This window comes from Sander lucioperca, chromosome 6, assembly GCF_008315115.2.
Source record: "Sander lucioperca isolate FBNREF2018 chromosome 6, SLUC_FBN_1.2, whole genome shotgun sequence".
NCBI lineage: Eukaryota > Metazoa > Chordata > Actinopteri > Perciformes > Percidae > Sander > Sander lucioperca.
Window position 1 is genome coordinate 1,860,066 of NC_050178.1, and position 22,742 is coordinate 1,882,807.

Genomic DNA, 22,742 nt, shown 5'->3' on the forward strand with positions numbered 1-22,742 from the left:
AGCACCAAAAACATGGTTGTTATAGACATCAAAGCGGAAAATATGTGCTGTTGAAGACAGAAACAAACCTGTTTCTCTGGTGCTGTCAGCTGTGACCAAAACTTGGCTTTGACATCCTGGCTGATTTCTTTTCATTTCTTTTAATTGACATTATTACTGACATACAAATGACTCATATAGGCTTTATTATGGATACATATTTGTAGTTTACTTTTCAGCAGGAAAAAATAAAGAACATATTCTTGCAGATTAAATTATATAATTAAAACAGGCTAGCACAATATTGTAGCCTACTTTGCATTCTGTGTATTCATGGCAAACAATTTATGTAACAATATTGCCACTGATTCATTACTGACCGTCTGCAGTGTATAATTTCAACAGCTGGAAAAGGTCTGAGTGACCACTACTCAGGTTTCCTTTGCTGTGTGGCTGTATGTAGCTTGCTGTTAACCTGTGTTTAAATGCTGGCTAGGCCTGCAGGGCACGGTCCAGCACGCGCTCATCCTGTACAGGAAAGGGCATGGTGACACGCAACTGCCTGTTCTCCTCCATGGTGTGCTGGATGGTCTCATAGGCGTTTGAGTTTCCAGACCAGCAGCGACGAGCCACCTGCAGCACACAGATTAGAGCCATTAGAGCACATTGTAAACAATAAGTGAGGCTGGAATCTATCATGCTGCTCTCCTCTCTGCACCCTCACCCCATTGGAGACGTCCCAGTTGAGCATCAGTCTGGCACGTTTTGCTGCCTCCTCTGAGCCGTCCAATAGCAAACCAAACCCTCCATTCATTACCTCGCCCCTTGTAGGCGAGACAAGAGATAATGTAATAAACACACTGACTCGATGACATAAGTATTGATGAATCAAAACCTTTCATACAGATTACTGTTTACTGGATGACCAGCCAGCCTTACCAGCCAACACCACCACCGTTGTGCAGGGCTACCCATGTGGCGCCTCTGAATGCATCACCGACAAAGTTCTGGACCGCCATGTCTGTCAGAGGGAGAGATTGTTTTTATGTTAGTGTAAGTAGGAACAGATTTTGTGTGGACTGTAGGGCTGCTCTCTTATGTTTAATGATCTGTCACAAAGTCTGCAGTGTGTCCACTTACAAGTCAAGTTTCATTGCATCATTGTCCACAGAACAAAGCATAAAACTGACGACACATGATGAATGTTAGTGTTTTTCGTCCCGTGTACCATCTGAGCCACTGGTTTCATACACAGCTGTAGTGAACATACCACATACCTGCACAGAAGGCAGATCCATCATACACATTAGAGGTTTCTCTGAACGGGCTGTCTGTGCCACTGACGTCATGATGGTCTCTGCTAATAACCACAGGAGCCTAAAAAACAGATATAACATAAGCCACTGTTGAGATTTAAGTGAAACCTTGATATCAGGCAGACCGCAGTAAACATGAAATAACCTATCAACAATTTATCCTCTTACTGAAACTCTTCCGTCAGCGATGGCCTGGTTGATAGCCAAAGCAATGCAGATTCTTCCTTTCTGGTCAGAGTAGAGGATTCTGGCTTGGGAACCCACAACCTTAACAAGGAGAATACATAGAGGAAATCATCTTATTGCAGTTGTGTTTTTTTTCCATCAAACTGGTCTTCGAATAATGGCGTTGGTTACTCACCATCTTGTGTTTTCCAGCCTCTCTGATCCAGCGGATGTTATCATTGTACTGCTGTCTGATGCGATCACTCACATTGGCACTAATTCCCTCCAGGACAGTAGCTGCGATATCGTCCGTTAGAGCAAGATCTTTGGGGTCGCCAGATGTGCACACCCAGCGAAATGGGCCAAAACCCAAAGAGAAAATGTCCCTGCGGCAAAGGCAGAAGGAGAGAGATCACAAACTATTAATCACAAGAAGAAAAGATCTGATCACAGTTTACTGGTCTGTCTTTTTTTAGACTTATACATTTTCTACAGTTCTATTACAAGATCAATGCTAGATTACATTAATAAGAAAATGTCTCACCCCATAATGTGCTGAACATAAGAAGGGTAACGAAATTCTGTTGCTCCACCGCCAACCTTTTCTACCTTTCCTCCTATAAAAACAAGAAACGGCCTCTTTATTGGTCTGACATGGATTGAATGATAATGAATAAATATTCTGTGTGTGTTAGTGTGAGTGTTAAATTACTGACCAGCTCTCTGGGCCTCCAGGAGAAATGCATTGCCATAGTCCCAGAAGAACATACCAGCATCAGACAGCTTGTTGATTGCCTCAACGTGTCTTCGGAGGCTGTGATCACATGTAAAACACAAATTATTTCAGCTAAATAGACCCATATATTGCACACAGTACACAACAGAAAAGTCCATCTGTGTGATTAATATTACCTTTCTTGGACCGTGGTTTGGAAACCTTTAGGATCAGTCGACATGAGCTGATTCGCCTGGCGGAAGCTGAGCTGGACTGGGTAGTAGCCTCCGTTATATGGATTGTGAAGGGAGGTCTGGTCTGAACCCAAATCCACCAGGAGCTCCCCTGTCCTCTGATACTCCAACAGCAGCCTCTCCCTGATTAGAAAGTTAGAAAAGTAGGACAAAGATGTCAAGAGTATGTAACAAAAGGTGGCTCTTTCACTGTAGGTGCAGACCTGGGTCGTGTCTGGGCAGCAGAAAGTTTGCTCCTCTAACTCACCACAAGTCTACAATGTTTCCATGGTAACCCATACTGAGGGGAGTCTTGTAGCTCTTGGCCTCTCTGAAAAACACAAAATATTAAGAATTACTGTGTCTTCCAACAGGTAGGTTCTGTTATGGGATACATCTCACTGTCTTTTCTGTGGAGCACAGCAGTGCTAACATGCTGAACATATAACAATAGGTTGCCCAGGTAGCAGTGGTGGAATGTGAAGTAGGCCTACATTTATTCAAGTACTGTACTTAGTAAAAAAATTTGGTACTTGTACTATACCTGAGTACTTCCATTTCATATCACTTTGTACTTCTACTCCTCTACATTTCAAAGGGAAATATTGTACTCAGCCGTAGTTACTAGTTCCTTTGAAATAAAGATTTTACATACAAAACATATGATGACCTAGATTAGTATAGTATATAGAATACATTAAACTACTTAACAGTATATAAAGTAGTTCAAATTAGCACCACCTAGACCATTAACAATGCAACAATAAACAATAAAGGACTAGTTCAACATTTTGGGAAATACACTTACTTACCGTCTTTCTGAGAGTTATACTAGAAGATTGATACGTCTTTCATGTCTGTACTGTAAATATGAAGCTGCCATCAGCAGCTGGTTAGCTTAGCTTAGGATAAAGATGGGAAATAGGGGAAAACAAATAGATTGGCTCTGTCAGAAGAAAAGAAAATCCACCTGGAGTTCAGATAGTTGATGGCCTGGCCAAGAAATTATTCGTCACATAACCTCCCATGAAACTATGATGCTTTATTTTTACACTTCATTTTTTGTACGGAGTAAACAAATGTGATATAACATGTTAATTAAAGCTATAGTGCGTAGTTTCTGCCGCCCCCATAAGGAATTCTAAGTAATAACAACAAAACTGTCGGCACGTCCACATGATACAAGCCTTGCGTGACCGTGCATCGCCCCCCTCTCCTCCTCCACGCAGTTGCTAGTAGCCAAGGAGGACACGGAGGATTAAAAAAACATGATGGACTCTTCAGAAGAGGTAATTATCTTCACTCGAGTTTCCGTGCACGAAAGTCACCGGACGCCACCATGTTCTTAAAATAGCCATATTGAGAAATACAGAGAGAGTTGTGTGGAGCTAATCGTCTTAATTATCTTTGTAGCAACTCATTTGGCAAATGGCTTGAATGTAACGAGTGTTCATTAATATCAAAATGTTACGCACTAAAGCTTTAATAAGCTTTAGGAGGTGCTGATAGGAAGATTTAGTTACCTTTGGACAGAACTAGGCCAGCTGTTTCCCCCCGGTTCCAGTTTGTATGCTAAGCTAAGCTAAGCAGCCGCTGAATGTAGCTTATATTTACAGTACAGACACAGGTGATATTGAGCTTTCTCATTAACTCCCCTAAATATTTATTTTAATGATCTAATAATCTAATATAAGACAGTAAACACTCACAGCGGGCATTTTTCTACATTGAGTACTTTTTATTTTTATACTTTTGGTACATTTTGCTAACAATACGTACTTTTCACAACTACTTCCTTCACTACTACATAGGCTACTTGTCACTGAGTATTTTTACAGTGTGGTATTACTACTTACTTTAGTAAAGGATGTGAATACGTCCTCCCTCACTGCCAGGTAGCTAACAGGGCAGCCAATTATTTTTTACAAATACTGCAAGTTTGGACTTTTACTGGATAGAGCTGACAATATGACGCACAGAGAAACACACACAACCTTAAGGTTTGTCATATTAAAACCCTCATGACCATAATAATAGTAAGTATGCAGCAACTTTTTTTTTTTTTATAAAAATAATTGCTACACTCATCATTACTTTTTCTCTTTGTTACCTGATGCGTTTAATGCAGTGCTCCATGCTGCTGGTGACCTCCATCAGCCAGCCCTGCTCATGTCTCTTTCTCAGAGGAGTTTCATCCACCTACATAGAAATCAAATTCACAGTCACACTGACATACAGGACTTCCTTCTTTCTCACTTTCTCAACAAGTAAGTATTAACAGGAAATGACTGGACACCAGCTGACCTCTGCTATCACGCCAATACAACCGGCAATGACGGCAGCTTTAGCCTGAGCGCCACTCATGCCCCCCAGGCCAGATGTCACAAAGACGCGCCCCTTCAAGTCATCAGAGCCCAGGTACCTCCGGCCGGCATTCAGCACAGTCAGCTACACAGAAAAACAGGAACTAAATGTTATGATTTCAAGCAGTGGTTCCCAACCTTTTTGACATGTGACCATGATTTTCCCTCCTCAGATTGTTTCAATTATTTTAGAGGTCTAAAGAGGTAAAACTATGCAGTATTTCATAATAAAATAATCAAAAAGCAAAGACTAGAGAAAAGTCTTACAAATAAGTTTAATTTTGCATTTGGTTAGGTTTGGAACCACTGATTAAAAGTTATCCATATTTATGAGGAAAATGCTGTGTGCAACACAAAAAAAAAAATCACAAACCAAAGTGCCATGAACAATCCCTTGAGGTCCAATGTAGCAGTAGCTGCCTGCTGTCATTTGACCGTACCTGAAAACACAAGAACACAGGTTACATCAAAACATCTACAGGCTTAACATAGCATAATTTTCTTCCTGAATAGCACATAAAAAACTTACATTGACACACCAAGGGCAAACATCTTTTCATACTGATTTCTGGAGGAGTAATTTGGAATAACCTGAGTGATGCAAAAAGAAAAAAGAAAAAAAAAAAAACACGAAGTGAGTGAGTGAGTGTGTCAGTACAAAGTGATGCAAGTGAGCTGATTAAATCAGTGTTGGGCAGTTACCATGCCGTTGGTGATGATGGCGCGAGGTGATGAAGGCAGGCTGGGGAACAGGCCCATGGGATGACCGCTGTACATGACCAGAGTTTGTTCCTCTGTCATCTCACTTAGGTAATGCATCACCAGGCGAAACTGCACCCAGACACACACAAGTCATTAATATGTATCTATTTGGGGCGGCCTCTAGCTCACCCACTAAGAGCATTCGACCCATGTTGGCTGAGTCCTGCAACGGCGCAGGGTTTGAGTCCAACCTGCTGCCTTTTGCTGCGTGTCATCCCCCATCTCTCTCCCACTTTCATATCTATCCACTTTCAAATAAAAGGAAAAGCCCCAAAAAATTATCTATTTAGACTATATCATTACCAAATCCACTGGATGAACACAAGCTAACTCAGGGCTTACCTGGGCCCAGTTACTAAACACCTGCCCATTCCCTCCGTAGGTGACGAGCTCCTGGGGGAACTGAAGGATAAAGAAAAATGAAGCCGCCATCAAGACAATGAATTAAACATAAGTCTTCACACGCTTAGTTCCTAAGTTAATACATACAAGCTGTATTAGAGGCTCACCTGAGCAACTGCTGGGTCCAGGTTGTTCATGATCATTAGCATTATGGAGGCAGCTTGACGTGTGCAGCATGGGTACTGATCTATGGGGTAAGCTCTGAGGAGACAGAGGGAAACTCACATCACTGAAACAACACCATCTTAAAGCGAGACTATGTAACTTTTGCTGAACAGAAGCCACTGTGGCCAGAGGTTTTAGTTACAGGATGACATAATGATTTCTATTTATGTCTGGCGAGGTAAGGTGTGTTTACCTGTAGTTTTACTTGTTGTGGTACAACAATTAAAATGTATATTTAAAGTCATGAAGTCAGCAGGAGTCAAGCTGAGTCCGGCAGTGTGCAGGTTATACACCAATGCCTATCTAAAGTCAGCTAACATTAGCCACCATAAGCTACTGATCATACCAGACCAGATACTGTATATCTGCAGTCATAATGTTGGCCGATATTGCATTAAGACAGAGACATCAGTATCTGTGCTCTAGTTTTGTTCTATCTATAGTTTTCATTTTCAGTTAACAAAAAATTATATATATATAAAAATGTTTAAACTTTTACCAGCCAATACATAGATTTATTTCACTCTCATATTTCAAGATAGATATTGGCTCATTGTCATGTTGCCTCACCTCATGCGTAATGTGGGGCAGAAGCGGTACATGTAGATGTGCCCGTACTGCCGCAGCTCTTGAGCAAATTCGGGTGCAAGTGTTGCGTGGTGGGAGGGAGGGAAATAACGCAATGCATTTTTCAGCGCCAACTAGAGGGAAGAGGCATTTACAGTAGGTTAGTGAACACACACTGTACACTGCAAATCAATGTTTTAATACAGACAGATGAGTAGATCTTTTACACTTTAAGGCTAAAAGGCAGAGCACTCCCCGTGTCTCTTTTAATCATTGACTGAAGCCTTTGCTCTGAGTTTGGCAATCAGTTGAGGACCTAAGAGAATAATCAATTTTGTAGGGCAGAGTACACAGCATGGCATAAAAGTCAACTGTGCTTCCACATCTGTCCCAGTAAAGCAACTGTCTAGGTTTTGACTGCAGCCAAGCTGGTCCGTGTACAGTGCTTTCGACACCATTAGACATATGATATCTTCATTATAGAAATGTTGTAGAAATGTAGACAATTCACATAAAGTATTTTGACTTGTTATAGTTGAAAAGCACAGGAGTACCGAATTACATTAACGATTGCTCTGTTTCATTTAGGTGTGCATGTAAAGTGTGCACAAAATGGAACTTTTGATTATTGATTTATAATTTATTGAGTGACAAAGGTGAACAATGTTAAATGCACCAAAAATGGTTTGTATATTGACTCACCCGCTCTTCCTCTGCTGTAAGGTTTGGGGTCCGGATAGGTGCATGTGGCAATTTGGGGTCTCTTCCCCGGTTAGGGGGTAAAGGGTCCAGGGGTAATGCACTGCATATGTCTTTTAAAGATGACATGCTGTTTGTGAGGATTTCCTGTCACACACTTGAGCAGACACCTGGAGACAGATTCTGGATCACGCTGGAGATCGAAGGCAGCTCTCCCCCTCACTGCAAACCGTCCTCTATGGAGAGAAAGACGGTACCTGTAAAGATTTGAGGGCGATCACTCTCTGCCTTACTGTCTCATTGGCTTTTTGCTTGTCTTTGCCCTTCGCCATCAACCAATGGTACGCCGTGGATAGAAAAAGGAAGTTTGGTAATTATTGATCCCTGAGGGAGTTTGAAGTGGCACATGCTTCAGTGGACAAACACTGCCACTGACCTCTGACCCCTGATGCTTAGACATGTAACTCGGGTTAAGTGCATGCCAAAACCTTTGGACAGGTCAAAAACTATCATGCAGAATCATATTATTCCCTGCAGATCCATCCATCTTTCTCTAATCAAGTCTCATTTAAAAATGCACATTGACAGCTCAATGTTCAGACTAGTTATGTAATTATAAAGAGAATGTGGAATGAGTTCTAGAAAATGATCCTGCCAGAAAGTATAGCTATCCTATTCAATCTAAAGTTTGAATTATATAGTGTTACTGACATTACTCATTTTAAAATTATTATTATTAGCAGTAATTTTATATAACAGGAAACCCCACATCTGTGTCAGCCTCAACAGATCCAATGACAGGGATTGTTTTTGTTATGGGTTGAAATAAATCAGTTTACTTGTTGTTATATTCATTTTTTAATTTAGAAAAAAAAACATTATAAAATTTACTTTTCAGCAAGCTTACAGGGTCAATATTTTGCTGCTAATGAGAATGGAAAGCACAAACAAAATAACAAAGTGGTTCATTATAATTACCTGATCTTTGCTCATTCAAGTCACTGGCAGAGAGCAGACAACGTAATTGGAGATGTTACCGCACTCTTCATAGAATCTGTATATTTTGCATTAATTAATTCAAAACAGGTACAATTCAAATGAAGTAAAGATATTCAGGCAAAGTTTCTTGTGTATGTTGTTTATGGTCTACTAAAAAAAGAGTTAACCCCTGCTTTCATGAGTTTACACATTTTCTCCAGACTTGCTACGTGGTGATTACAGTATAAGGTCATTATTGCAATGTCAGGCTTAGTAGATATAAGGGGTAAACAACAATTAAATCTCACAATAACCATTATTATAAGGGACAATTTATTATAAAACTTTCAACAATATTCACTTCAAGTCACTTTAGTCAGTCCTGTGTTGGACACAAATGGTTTAATAAAGTTCAGTTGAGGTGAAGTCTGGTTATAAATTAGCAGAAGAAATGCAGTCCAATAGGACAGACGGCAGCTGTGGAAACACACTAGTCAAGACTAGTCTTCAGTAGATTTTTCACACCTCTGTGAATTTAGCAACTTTATCCATAACATCACCAATATAAACTTTGAGTCAACGGTTAATATGAATATAAACGTTTTATCACACAAAATGACACACACCCACGTGGTGCCCAAAGGCTCTTTGCTGACACCCCAAAACGTCCCAACTGTCAAATATAAAGAGAAAAGAGAAAATGCAGGCAGAGGGCAGGGTCTCTGTAGATACAGACACCACCACACACTTCTAGTGGGTCATAAGTGATTGAAAGGTATTACTTCTGTTTTAGTCTATACATTGTTTCTGTTGTTGAAGAAAGCATTGCAGCTGGTAAAAAGTAAATTGTAATTTTTACCCGAAGAAGTGAAAGGTAAATTGACTTGTCCTAAGGACAAATACCTCAAAACGTTAATGTCAAGCCCTATAGCTTATAAACTTACCAAGAAATATCCCTTTGGTCAGTTTAGATGCTGGTGTGGACTTTACTCTTCAACGCTAACAACACACTGTCTGAAAAATGACTTGTAAGTTTCGGTTTGTTTACTTTTTCTCTGGTTCCCCTACTGGCCAATCAGCTGCTATCTGCTGTTAAACATACACAGATAGCTACATCCCCTCCAGCCATTGAGAGCAAAACAAGCATTTCTGATATTTCTTGAAACAGGTTTAATATTCTGTGTGGCTGTCGCTGATGCTATGCACCTGTAACCCAGTCAAGGAAAGGGTTAAGAGAAACCTAGTGTTGGCCAATCAAAGGTGGTTGTGCCAGACTCCCGCCTTTGGCTGAGACTCTATCTAATCTGTCAGAGGGAGCGCAGGAGACGATTGTGAAGTTTAACATTGGTAGTCCCCAGAGAAGAAGCTGGTTATTTCATGGCTCAGATTAGAAACCAAATTGAAACGTAAGCAACTAAAATTGCTGAATGTTACAACATTGTGTCAAATTGGTCGTTATTACTGAGACTTATAAAGTGTCAGGTTAAGTTCCATCATAGTGTCAAAAAACGTTAGCTGATGTTGTTGTTCAGTAGCTCAGAGATTATCGGCTAATTAAATTACTGATTTAGCAACACTTTTTCATGCACTATATCCGTTTCACATTCTCATTAGGGGCTGAGCCCCCCTAAAGGTCTGATCCTAGAATCGTGGTTACGTGTGGCTCACATTGCCACAAAGGCTCATCATTAGCTTTCCACTGAGCCCTCTGTGTAGGGTTGTGTAGAATCAGTAGAGTCTTGCTTAGTGGCAGATGTTGAGTTTGCACCTGCAGATGCAGAGTCTTGTGAGGTCTGGTCTGTTTTAGATGGTTGTTCTTGTTGCACCTTCTCGTCTTCTTGTGGATAGAGCTCCGGGTAGCGCTGCATACACTCCTGCATGGCCCTAAACTGCTCCAGGCATTCAGAACCCTTCACCTCCTCCTTACTATAGTGGAAACAGGAGAAGGCATCCTTAAATTCAGTCCCACAGGGTCCACTGGCCATCCCACCCAGGCAGGGGCAGTTCCAGTTGATCTCCCCACTGGGAAGAATCAGGCCTAGGATGAGAGAGGAGGTTTAAGTTAATTTGCGGGTAATCATTTTGCCTTTTTTTTTTATAAAACCTAACCCGAGCTACAAGCCTGAAGTAGTTTTATGCTCCTCACCTCGCTCCTCATATGGGTCATTATTAGGATCTTCCTCTACGAGCTCAGCACTGCTGGGTGTTGCATGATCCTCTTTGGTGACAAAGATGATTCGGTCTTTACCTGTTGTGTAAAATGTGGAATGACAATGAAAAAACAAATCGTCAATGATAAGTATTGTGGCACCTAATCCAAGCCAAAGGTTAGCGTAATGACATCTACAGCCTCTACTTCATTTTATGTTCTGAGATTTAAAAAAGTAATAACAGGTTAAACAGTTGCAATCACAATTTCAACAGTGTAGTGCACGTTCCTCACTAGAGCCTGACCGGTAAATCATCCAAGCTGATATTTTTTGGTCCATATTAGATTGGGACATGTTTGTTGGCTGATAAGTGAGCAAAAACTAGGGCTGGGTATCATTCAAAAATGTTCGATACTGGTACTGATACCAATACCACGACTTTGATACCGGTCCCTAAACGATCCTTTTTTCGATAACAGTTTCATAAAACTAAAAGAAATGACATTACACATTATGGCACAAATATTTTTATTTATTTTTCCGCTCCTACTACGTGACGCCCGTCTCTGTGTGTAACGTTAAGTCTTTCCTGACTACCTCTAGGACGTGTAACGTTAGACAACCAATTACCAGCATTATTAGATCTTGGTAGAAGCATGCTGCATGCTTATTGCCCAATTAATCACAATTTTATCGAAACCGCAATATGGACTAGTGCAATATCCAAATTGCAAGGGGGGGGGGGGGGGGTACAATATTTGTTAAAGGCATATTTGCAACCTGGAAACCCTATTTTCCTATGTTGTTGTGTCTAAATGACTGATGGGAAGAACAATCTTTGACATTGGTCCAGTATTAAAGGTCCAATGTGTAGGAATTTCTCCCATCTAGCGTTGGGATCATATATTGCAATCAACTCTCTCGCACCATGCAGTTCAAAGTACGTATTACAGCTACGGTAGCCTTCACGCTTCAAAAAGCCGGTCTCTTGCTCTTTTCTAAAGATTTTTTGGGCATTTTCGGCCTTTATTTTGATAGGACAGCTGAAGACATGAAAGGGGAGAGAAAGGGGGGAATGACATGCAGCAAAGGGCCGCAGGTCAGAGTCGAACCTGAGCCCGCAGCGTAGAGGAGTAAACCTCTATATATGAGCACCCGCTCTACCAACTGAGCTATCTGGGCGTCCAGTCTCTTGCTCTTTTCAATATCCTTTTTCTTTTTCTGGGCGAAGAAGAAGACTCCTGTTCCTGAAATTTGGATTTTGAATATGTGTGGTGCTCCACGTTTCCTTCTTCAAACTTGCCGGGGCCGGGAAGCTATGATACCCATTAGCAGCATTAGCAGCATCTGTGAGTTTATCATGTGACAGCGAAAACGCCAAAGGCGGAGCAGTATGTGGTCCTGTATGTCCCTTACCGGCTAACGTATTTCAAGATGGCGCATGAATATGGAGCGTCTACCTGGTCTACCCCAGTTCATGCGAATGCAAATGTAAAATTTCAATTGATGGTGGTGGTAAATATTCATGAAAAAGGACAAGTTTGTGAACGGGCAACACAGATTTTGATAATGAACAACTAAACACGTTACACACTGGACCTTTAAGCAAGATCGCTGCCGACTGCAGCGGCGAAACAAGCTACAATGTAAGTTAATAGAGTAATTGTGCAGTTTATATTTACGTTGAAATAAACACATAGTTTATTGATTTACATGTTAAAATATGTTGGCTCTATACACCCTAAAAGTATGTTTTTTTTAAATGGAGTGGTGGGTTTAGCGCTAGCTGTTTAGGTTAAACAAAAAGGTCATGAAGAGGTTTTAAAAAAGCCTATCTCTAAAGGGATCCTTTCCATAATCTTGTCGGACTCTTAGAATAATAATGAGCCTGTCAGTGGCACACAAAGAAAAATCACTTTTAGTGGACCAAATTGAGGATGCACATTCGCCCTTTAGGGTTACACTGCAGCCCAGCCTGTGGCTGCCGGTTACAACGCTCACGCTTAATACTGGACCAATGTCAAAGATTGTCGTCCCGATCAGTCACTTACACAAAACAAGGAAAATAGGGTCCAGGTTGAAAAAAAAAAACAACGAAATTACCCTTTAAGTATTGTGGTGGTACAGAGACATTCAGGCCTACAAATCGTATCCTACATACTGAAGAAAAAACATCTTTGTTTGGTCCTCGCAAAAATCACACTATAATCATTTATTTACTATTTTTCAACGAAAATGAGAATACTAATACATAAATGATCACTCCCTCCAATATCTTGATTCATATTGCAATCTCAATATCAGTCAAATAATCACAATTAAATATTTTCCTCATATCGTGCAGCACTACTGCTTATTGGCTCACTGATACTGATGAGATTTACTCCTTAGGTATTAAAATTGGGAATTGAATGACTAGGCATTTTTCGATACTCGATACTTGAATTCGGTACCAAGCCCTACCAAAAACACTGAGGTCTGAGGTAATTTAGAAACAATGACGACATAGTTTGTCCTCCAGAGGCATCTTACTTTTTCAACTGTAAAATGCCTCTGTATATATCATGGTCAATATTCATTATTAAACCAAATTCCTTTGAATCGACAAAAATGTTTGTTAAAAAAAACTATCAGCCAATATATTGTTATCTTGTCTTGTGAATATGACAAGTTAAATGGTGGATGAAGCATTCGGATCCTTAACTTTGCTATAGGTATAAATACAACAATGTGAATACTCTATTAAAAAGTATTATCATGAAAATGTACTTTAAGTATCAAATGTAAAAAATGTACTAAGTTTTCAGAAAAATGTCCCCTGTAAGTTTTACATTAGTACATAGTATGACATTATTAGATGCTTCAATGCTCAGGTAGCATTTTACTGTATTATCTGAATAAGGTGGACTTTGTACAAAGGTATGTATTTTAGTAGAGTTGAGTTCCCAACTTGGGGGTCGGGTCCCCTGAAACTTAAGGGGGCCCAAGTAAACACTGCTCTTTTGTGAGGGGTCATTACCCAAAAAGAATTAGAAGCACTGGTTTAATATCTTACAATTCACTGTATTTTGTGAGCTTATCATGTTTTTATGCGAGATATGCATCTACAAAGTAGTAACTATAGCTGTCAAATGAATGCAAGGAAGTAAAAAGTACAATATTTCCCTCTGAAATCTAATGTATTCCAAGTATAAAGCAGCAAATAGACTACTTCAAAATCGTACATTAGTGGAGTACGCTGCTTGAGAATACGGTTTCTTTTCACCACTGGAAGAGACGCTACGACAGTCATCATATTCTCGTGAGGAAAACCTTGACTTATAATAATGACAAAAACGAGGACAAATCATTTAATGACCGGACTCAAGGTGACTTTCTATGAAAAACATCGCAGGGTGAGTCATTGTGAGAATGCTAACAGTCGTGTTCACTCATGGTGTAACAGGTAGGCTACAAATTTTAAATGTCCTGAGCGGCTTGTTATTACCGTGACACCGTTAACAACTGGGTAACGTTACGACACCTACATTCATTTTTCATTCAGACTCAAATCAACTTTAGACTTAACCTTTCCAGATAAGTTAACGTTAGCCGGGCTAGCACAGCATTTACCTTCCTCTCTGACCGAGCTCATGTCTTCACGCTGGGACAGATTCAATTCCTATTTTTGATTAACAGCAACAGCTCCGAGGAAAACGACTCTTACTGACAAACAAACGCAACACATGGAGATGACAAATGTTTTCAGTCCAGCATCAGTTAGCTTGTTCCACAACTACCCTTGCTTGAGCAGGTAGATCCTAAATCGGATCTGCTAGAATGGTCGACGTAGCTGCGTTTAGGCATAGGGAGTTGGGATTGGTTTGGGTAAGAATACCAAGGTAAGCCAATCAGAGGCAGAATAAGGCGGACAACGAGGCACGTCCTCTGATGTCGGAACGTCTAGCGGATCCGATCTAGCATCTACCGCTTGAGCAGACAGGCTCTGGCTTGAGCATCTTCACCTTTTCTGTTTCCGGTAGCACAGACGCTCCGGGGCGCATTGCTGCCCCCAACAGTTGCACAAAATCATGCTTGTAATTTCACACAGGCAAGGGTTTTTCAAGAAAATTATACATTTTGATACGCACGATTTCGCTCTAACTTTTTGATTAAATTTAATGTATATTCTCAGTCAAAATACAATATGATATGACAACAATACAATATAAAATACCTTTGCTTTCTGACAAGAGATGACGACCTAGAAAAGAGGGGAAATGTGATATCAAGGACATTTGTCCTATTAGCTAGAGTCCATTTATTTTACACTTTAAATAAACTTACTTACAATAACCCTTCAACAAATACTACTTTCCTAATCTTATTATATAATTCATTTTTTCATATTTTTCCATTTAAGGGATAGGATATTAAAATAAAAAAATTGCCATAATAACATCCAAATATCTTTTTTTACATTTTGTGAATATAAATTTACAAAAAATCATCACATAGAAAAAGATGGGTCAAAAAGAGTTGAGTGGCTCTTTGGTGATTTACTCACAAATAAATTCTAATGCACTGTAGATCACATATGGCATCCTTATAGAAGTAGCTACACCATAATGTAGTTGAGCATTATGGTACTACTGTTTTCATCAACAGCTATAACTCCTCCCGTGGGCATCCATAAGTGGAGGCTGATGTATAAACAGATGACGGATGACTTTATAGGAGGTTATAGTTGTCGAAAAATACTGTACATTATAAACACTTACAGATGTCTTTATAGCAGCTTCAAAATTCACCTGGGACACTTCAGCCAAGTAGAAGAGTCAAAAGATTTTGTCTTTTTCCACAAAAAAGGTTTTATTGAGAATGTTTTTCTATAAGTTTGTTCTGAAATGCATTTATTCTTTACATATTCAAAAGACTTTATCTTACACTTAAGAGAAATTTAAAGTAATTCAATGCATGGCCTATGTACAGAAAATCATAATTTTTTTCAGGTGTTGAAAAGCAATCAATGCAATAGAGCAGACAATTAAAAAACAAAACAAAAGAATCTGACATTTGAGGGTTAATACTGCCGCTCCCTGGGAATGCCATTCATTAGAACAGCAAGGACCCTTTTTTTTTGAATGGTTCAGATGACAAAAATAAGTTGAACAATATTTTTGACAGGTGGACCCCAATGTGAGCTCCCCATCCTCTTCTTACAAGACCCTGTTTAAATAACTTAGCGCAGGGTCACAAATCAGGAAAATGACAGTACTTGACTCAGCGTTTGACAGTTCAGCTTGTGTTCCACACCTTCAGATAATTGGCAGGTTGACAGGAAAATAAAATAAAGGTGAAAGTAAAAGTAAAAACTAAGATAACACCAAGCAGAACATTGAGTGCATTTCTGCACACAGCAGGGAGTTGACCCCCATTATCCGTGTTGAGTATGCCTGCACACTGAAGCGCTCTATTGTCAGTCTGAAAAAAGGGCTAAACCGCCTTCATCTCATCCACAAATGAATCTTAGGGAGCTATAAACTTGAGTCAGTTAGAAAATCTGGTGAAGTACATCTGAAATGTCGGTCTTTGTTTTACTTTGGAAAATACATGGTGGGAGCAGCAAGCTGTGTAGCCCCACCATCTCGCAAAGTCCCATTTCAGATGAGATTCCTGAAGATTCCTAAGACATCCTGAAAGTGGAGGGCTGACGATGTAGGAGCTTCACATAGATGTAAAATAAATGCAAAGTTGGTGATCCTAATAAAAGTTGGTAGAAGGTGGGAGGATATTGGCTTTTCTAGAAGAGCAGGGCCCCCATGCTGCCCATTTCGCTTTGTTCTTTCACAAAGATCTCAAAGTACTGATAGATGATGGTGACGGCCAGCAGGATACCAGTGCCAGAGCCAATGGCTCCGAGAAAGTCAGCCATTACTGATAAACCACCGATACACAGTCCACCAAAGGCAGCAGCAGTAGGAATGTACCTAGAACACAAAACAGGGAGACTGAGATGAATATTCATACACAGAATTTCACCTTTTGGTTTCAGCAGAAATGCTAAGTAGCAAAAATGGTAGATATTCAAATACATTCATCATGATTGTGGAGTAGCGATTAATGAAATAGTTCGACATTTAGAGAAATACAAGTATCGATTTCTTGCCAAGAGTTAGATGAGAACATCGACACCACTCTCAAGTTTGTCTGATAAATATACGACAACAGCTAGTTAATTTAGCTTAGCATTTAGACTGGAAACGGGGGAAACCGCTAGCCTGGAAAAAGTTAATGAGTGTGTTTTTCCAAAATGTTGAACTATTCCTTTAAGCGTTGCATTATTATAGATGCACATCAACAAAGGTAGTAACATTCTTGAACTGCTGTCCTACTTTTATTTTGTTTAGTGTAGCTTGATGATTGACTTTTGCACTCTGTTTCTTTAACAAGATACTAAACTTTTCTTTGTTTGGGTGGAAGAGCATTTCCAAGGACATAAAGTTAGAGATGGACCGATTACAATTTTCTAGGCCGATTCCGATTTCCGATTTTTCATCAAGTTTGACCTGCCGATACCGAGTTTAGCCGATTCCGATTTCAATTTTTCTAACCACTTTACAGCAGGTTTTTGGTGTCGTCCCTCCACGCCCTAATTTTTTCCTTGCAGGTGTTGCATATGGCAAACTTGTTATCTTCTTCACACACGCTGAAGAATTTCCAAACAGCTGACATGTTGCAATTTAATTCAGGAGGTTTCCTACATGTGCGTTCCGTGTGCACGTGTGATGCTGATATTGCGCGATGTTAATCATGTGGCGCCTGAGCACATTTGTACAAAAGCATAATAAGCAGTAATTTTTAGAGTGCATGTCAGAGAATAGCGCGGACACGCGCTTCACACCACGAGCAGACACGCGCGCCACCCAGCGGGGAAAAAAGGGAGGGAAAGGAAAAAGAGACTGTCGCTGTCCGGAGGATAACTAGCCAGTGGAGATCGCATGTGTGCGTCATGGATGTATTAAGAGAACGTGTGCGTCCTAGAGAACGTGTGCGTCGTATAACTTAGCTGGTGATTTCGTTGTTTGTGTTCTTCACCTGCTAGCTAGGTTGCACGTGGCTGTTGATTCGATATAATGGCGATTGTTGAACGCCCTTGCTCACGTTTGTATTTTATGTGCATTATTTACATGCTACAGTAGTTAAGCTGCATTAAGATAATGTAATTAATAGTGGGTTTATTGTTATTATTTGCTAGCCTATATATAATTCCTATGCATTGTGTATGGTAGCCTTTACAATGTTATTTATTTACAGCATTTGACCGGAATAAAATCGGCATATGTCAGACTGACTGGCCGGTCATGGCCGATCACGTGAAAATCGACCAATTCCGGTCACCAGCTGGTCAATCGGTGCATCTCTACATAAAATTGCATTACAAAGAAAAACAAAGAAACAGGGAGGCGACACTAATGCAAAGAATAAGGGATTATACCGGTCTCAAAGATTCAAATCTAAAAAAAGGAAGATACAGTGAAATGTGCGGTGAAATGTGCGTTGCTTTGATTGTAAGATGGGAGTTATTTGCTTTAAAACTGTGACAAAAACATGAAATAATGTAAATCCATGATGAGGGCTTATAACTATTCTAACTGATAACCTTCTTCAATGTGTGGTTTATGCGGCTGATGAGGTATGTAAATAAAAATGGATTTCGATTTTACCTGTTCAGTTCATGGACCATTGACGTTTCTCTGTGTCCCCTCATCACCATCTGCTGCTCCTTCAGCTGTTTCGCCACCTGGATGAAAATGAAGAACAGAGCTTTAAAAACACAGTCTGAAAGAACCATAGACCACCACCTGCATGAAAGTGGTTACAACTTACATCTTTGGCGGAGGAGCCTGAGACTTCAATCCAGGTCTTGGAGAAAAAGGCACATGATCCAAGCATGAAGGCAATGTAGATGACTGCATGGACTGGGTCTTCGAGAACAGAGCCAAATGACTCAGGGGGAGAGAGGAAGTAACAGAGTCCACCTACAGGGTAGGCACGGGCTGGACCACCTGACGTTGCGTCCTACAAACATAAGAAAAGAATACAAGCTTTAAAAACGGGCAGAAAAAAAAAAAAATTAACGGACAAACAAACAAAAAATGACTTAATTAAGTACATCTGGAACGGAAACAAACCAAATGGAAAGGTGTGTTCAAATGTGTACTTACAGACCAAGTGCCGAGCAGATTAACCAGGAAGTTGCCACTGAAGCGTGTGGAAAGCATCTGGGAGATAACATACAAGTTGGAGACCAAGGCAGACTGCAGGATGATGGGGATGTTGGAGGTGTAGAAGAGCTTGATGGGGTAGGTGTTGTACTGGCCGCGGTAGCGAGCGGACTTGATGGGCAGATCAACCCTGAATCCCTGTGAGAAGAGGTGAATGTGTGAGCGTTCAAACGGTTTACATTCCCTAACTTCATTATCTTGTCTGTCAGCAATTCCTATTTTAAACTTTGAGAAAAGTTTGCATGTTAAGAAAAGGCCAGCAACTCACCTGAAAGTATATCACTACAGCAAAGACAAATACTGTGGCGATGAGGTTCATGAGGTTGGGCAGGTTCTGTCTGTAGAAGGCCTCTCTCAAAGCACGCACTTTGTCGGTACGAGTGGCCAGCAGATGGAAAAGCGCAATGATTGCTCCCTCAAACTCTGTACCTAGAAACAGTAAAGTCACAAGTATGAGACAAAGTCCTGCAAAGTGCAAAGGATTTAAATGAACTGACCAAAATCACACATCCAGCGACCACGTTGTGGTTTCTTACCTCTTCCAGTGTTGACAGTCGTGGGGCTGAAGGCCTTCCAGACGATCGTCTCACAGATGTTGGTAGCGATGAACAGCGAGATCCCTGAACCAAGACCATAGCCCTTTTGGAGCAACTCATCCAGCAGCAGCACGATCAACCCAGCCACAAACAGCTGTGGAAGAACACAACAGATACGGTCAGATGAAAAAGCACTCAAGGCCGTCATGTGAAAATGTGTCACTTTGTAATAAATTCACATTTATTTGCCGAGTCTTGGCTGTTAATTCTGACTATGTAGGATAGACCACCCCCCCCTTAACTGAACTTAATAAATGTCCTGTTCTCACCTGAATGATGATAAGCAGACAGATTCCTGCACCCATCTCAGAGGGATCTCCATACATGCCGGTCATCACATATACGATGGACTGTCCGATGGTGATGATCATTCCAAATACTGAAAAACATTAACAGGGGTCAGACAATCTACTTATACATTCTAACCATATATTCACACATTACAACCTGATGAGAGTTTACTCACATTTCTGAGCTCCATTGAAGAGGGCTCTGTCCTTTGGTGTGTCTCCAACCTCAATGATCTTAGCTCCAGCAAGCAGCTGCATGATCAGGCCTGAGGTGACAATGGGTGAGATACCTAGCTCCATCAGGGTACCTGGAGGGAGATGTTCAAGTTAGGATATACCAGCAGGAGAGCAGACACACATTTCCTCTTTTATAAATGTTATTAGCTGGACAAATACCTCTGTTTGAGGCCAGAATTACTCTCATCCAGTAGAATGGATCTGCAGAGTCTGAGGACATGATGCCAAAGAGGGGGATCTGTGGGATAACAGTCAAGAGACAATTAGATTCTGTTTTAGTGATGCATGACTTTAAATGCTTCTATGAACGTGCAAGTGTTGAAATAATGCTCACACTACAAGTCCAACTCTAAACCTTCCATTCAAAAAATCATTGTAATCAAATCATTGGTGTACATGACAACTACTCAGTGCAACACAGTATACAAATCCATAGTATTTGGATAGTATGACAACTGTCAGGACACACACACACACACACACACACATATACATATATACACTCATACTAAGCAGTGCTAATTTCACTGCAGGTGGTTGAGTACGCCGTGATTTTTCGATTAATCAACAGATTCCATTTTTTTATAACTTGAAGTTTTTATTGCTTGGTGGGTGGTGATGGCACAGTGGATATGACACATGCCTTTGGTGTGGGAGACTCGGGTTCGATTCCCACTGTGATACATCAACCAATGTGTCCCTGAGCAAGACACTTAACCCCTGGTTGCTCCAGAGGTTTGCGGCCTCTGACATATATAGCAATTGTAAGTCGCTTTGGATAAAAGCGTCAGCTAAATGACATGTAATGTATGATGGGCAGTTCTCCAATTTCTTCTTCTTTTTATACAAATATAATTCAACAAAAAACATTGATAGAATAATAAATAATGAATATGTCAGTTATCTCTAGTCTCAACTAATTCTACAGAAACATGAGGTTTATTAAAAGGTTATATGGTCTTGTAAGCTCAAATGTTTACTACAAAGTTCTTTCACACCAAAAAGTCTTATTGACAGGCGTGTTGGATAAAAAAAAAGAAAATACTGCACACTGGGACCAGGCGTTCTGACTTAATTTACAATATTTTTGTCCTCAGGCCTTTGATGGTCATTCAAAAAGACCAAATTGACATTAATAAAGTGATTGCAAGTAATTGTAGTGCACAGGTTTTTGTTTTTTCCTCTCCAAAATGTTACAAATGAAATCATATGGATTCACACTTCCATTTAGAGTAGTTGGTGAGCAACTAATATATGACAGTAATTAATTGTGACACTTACCTGGCAACAAACCAGGAAGATGAAGAGAGTGATGGCAGTCCATAATACCTTCTCTCTGAACTGGATCTGTTGGACAATCACAATAAAATAAGATTTATAACAAATAGCTAAAGCAAGCAAAATGTGTTTTTTTTTTTTTTATTGCCAAATGCAAATGTACTAATAATATGAGCTTGATACATACCTTTCTTTCAGGTTTTTGGATCTCTGGCAGCACTGCACAGAATGGCTTTATCACCTCCAAAAATTTGACTAGAAAAAATAAAACATGAGTATTTATGTGTGTAAACTGGGAATAATAAGCTGGTCGCCACTGGGACGTGGCAGTGAATGGTGGGCGGACTCAAGACATACTTCAATGACCTATACCAAACAGATTTAATAATAAAATCCGGCATTTTGTATTACGGGTTTTCCTAGCTATTTTCTCACCTTTACATCGTCACTGCTACATGTTTCTTAGCGTTAGGCAGATGTTTTAGGAACAGCAGGCTCAAGACTACATCCGCTGTTATGCGTCGTCATCACTAGACTGTCAATGTCTTTGAATGAGCGGCTAACACGTTAACGTTAGCTAAGAAGACGTTTCCTGCCAACAATAACCACTGTAATGTTTCTAAGATCTCACCACAAATCAAAATCCCTCTTACAAAACTACTGATTTACTGTTTGATTAAATTAACTAACCATCTATCATTACAAAAGTATCCGAATAGTACAAAAGCAACTGCCAGCTAGCTAACGTTAGCTAGCAACATAAGCTAGCCTGCTATCAGTGCCAGCGGTAATAGCGTTAGGTTAGCTTACTAAGTTGTTAAAACTGTATTTAGTGTATTGCTACACATACTCTCGATATCAGTCTCGTACAATTCATGTGACAAAGTCATACTCACTGCCCATGATGTCCCAACTGTCCACCTACGTGCTCCTTTACTATGTAAATCTAAGCAGACACAAAATCTCACTACTGACTGACGAGGAGGAGGAGGAAGAGGAGGAGGAGGAGGAGGAGACAGTTTAGAGACACGTCACCACTAACGTTACAGACACGAAGAACAACGTACCAAGATACCATCTACGCAATTACGCAGTTACGCCAAAAGAATAGAGCTCAACAGTGTCCGCCCACTTTTTGCAGCAGTTTTTGAGTGTGCTGCAGGCAGCTGATGTTCAGTAATCGACATTTCAGTGATTGATCCAAATGTAAACGTGCTACATCAGGACTTAATTACATACAAGCTGTACCTCTGCCCTCAGGAAGCTCATTTTGGGCTTTGCTTTATGGAGAAATTAAACGGCAGGAAATTTGGCTAGTTAAGAAGTTAAAGAGGTTTCCTTTAAAATCTCGCATAAAATATATCCAGCAAAAAAGACAACAAAACATTTCGTCTTGAATATTCTTGCACTCTGTAAACTAAAAGAAGTAACAATTTGTCATTTGTTTTATCATATGTAGACTATAGCCTATTTGAATTTTTTTATTTTGCACAATAAAGTCAAGACAACAGTAACACAAGAACATTAATTAATAAAAAATAAAGGTTGTGCAGGTGAGATTAAGAAACCCCCTAGGGGCT

At 40.2% G+C, this 22,742-nt stretch overlaps 3 protein-coding genes and 1 long non-coding RNA gene across 5 annotated transcripts; 1 reads left to right on the forward strand and 3 right to left on the reverse strand.

The window, feature by feature from the left end:
* Positions 1-168: 168 nt before the first annotated feature.
* Positions 169-14,327, reverse strand: uroc1 (urocanate hydratase 1). 2 transcript variants are annotated; one of them, XM_031287673.2, is made up of 21 exons: positions 9,289-9,523; positions 8,345-8,420; positions 7,370-7,602; positions 6,671-6,801; positions 6,043-6,136; positions 5,876-5,935; positions 5,474-5,602; positions 5,301-5,362; positions 5,145-5,211; positions 4,713-4,856; positions 4,519-4,607; positions 2,677-2,739; positions 2,373-2,552; positions 2,177-2,274; positions 2,005-2,077; positions 1,657-1,846; positions 1,464-1,562; positions 1,257-1,356; positions 919-1,000; positions 704-803; positions 169-612 (listed from the first exon to the last, which is right to left on the reverse strand). In XM_031287673.2, the coding sequence occupies exons 3-21, from the start codon at positions 7,493-7,495 to the stop codon at positions 472-474; spliced, it is 2,028 nt and encodes a 675-aa protein (XP_031143533.1). In that variant the 5' UTR covers positions 7,496-7,602; positions 8,345-8,420; positions 9,289-9,523; the 3' UTR covers positions 169-471. The 2 variants fall into 2 exon arrangements, with proteins under 2 accessions (XP_031143533.1, XP_031143534.1); XM_031287674.2 differs by lacking the exons at positions 8,345-8,420; positions 9,289-9,523 and adding an exon at positions 14,107-14,327.
* On the reverse strand, positions 9,880-14,131 carry chchd4b (coiled-coil-helix-coiled-coil-helix domain containing 4b). The gene is made up of 3 exons (XM_031287688.2): positions 14,107-14,131; positions 10,491-10,592; positions 9,880-10,382 (listed from the first exon to the last, which is right to left on the reverse strand). Exons 1-3 carry the CDS (start codon positions 14,126-14,128, stop codon positions 10,033-10,035), a joined length of 474 nt encoding a protein of 157 aa, XP_031143548.1. The 5' UTR covers positions 14,129-14,131; the 3' UTR covers positions 9,880-10,032.
* A 755-nt stretch (positions 14,328-15,082) lies between the features above and the next one.
* On the forward strand, positions 15,083-15,591 carry LOC116041684. Its single transcript, XR_004103007.2, has 2 exons — positions 15,083-15,213; positions 15,272-15,591. It is a non-coding gene; the product is annotated as an uncharacterized LOC116041684 (long non-coding RNA).
* Positions 15,320-22,231, reverse strand: sec61a1 (SEC61 translocon subunit alpha 1). The gene is made up of 12 exons (XM_031287682.2): positions 22,059-22,231; positions 21,350-21,417; positions 21,166-21,231; positions 20,044-20,122; positions 19,824-19,955; positions 19,627-19,736; positions 19,298-19,451; positions 19,030-19,190; positions 18,702-18,899; positions 18,364-18,555; positions 18,201-18,277; positions 15,320-16,463 (listed from the first exon to the last, which is right to left on the reverse strand). Exons 1-12 carry the CDS (start codon positions 22,063-22,065, stop codon positions 16,277-16,279), a joined length of 1,431 nt encoding a protein of 476 aa, XP_031143542.1. The 5' UTR covers positions 22,066-22,231; the 3' UTR covers positions 15,320-16,276.
* Positions 22,232-22,742: the final 511 nt, after the last annotated feature.

Bases quoted from the DNA above. Each gene is read 5' to 3' on its own strand.
- uroc1 (XM_031287674.2), bottom strand. From the start codon at position 7,495: ATGTCATCTTTAAAAGACATATGCAGTGCATTACCCCTGGACCCTTTA. The intron at 1,357-1,463 runs GTAAGAGGATAA...TCTGTTTTTTAG, and splicing joins TCGCTGACGGAAGAGTTTCA to GCTCCTGTGGTTATTAGCAG. The intron at 613-703 runs GTGAGGGTGCAG...TGTGTGCTGCAG, and splicing joins ACTGGGACGTCTCCAATGGG to GTGGCTCGTCGCTGCTGGTC.
- chchd4b (XM_031287688.2), bottom strand. From the start codon at position 14,128: ATGAGCTCGGTCAGAGAGGAAG. The intron at 10,593-14,106 runs GTAAATGCTGTG...TTTACACAACAG, and splicing joins GAGCTCGGTCAGAGAGGAAG to GTAAAGACCGAATCATCTTT. The intron at 10,383-10,490 runs GTGAGGAGCATA...CTCTCATCCTAG, and splicing joins TGACCCATATGAGGAGCGAG to GCCTGATTCTTCCCAGTGGG.
- sec61a1 (XM_031287682.2), bottom strand. The intron at 19,737-19,823 runs GTGAGTAAACTC...AATGTTTTTCAG, and splicing joins CTTCAATGGAGCTCAGAAAT to TATTTGGAATGATCATCACC. The intron at 16,464-18,200 runs GTAAAATCGAAA...TTTGTGTTCTAG, and splicing joins ATGGTCCATGAACTGAACAG to GTACATTCCTACTGCTGCTG.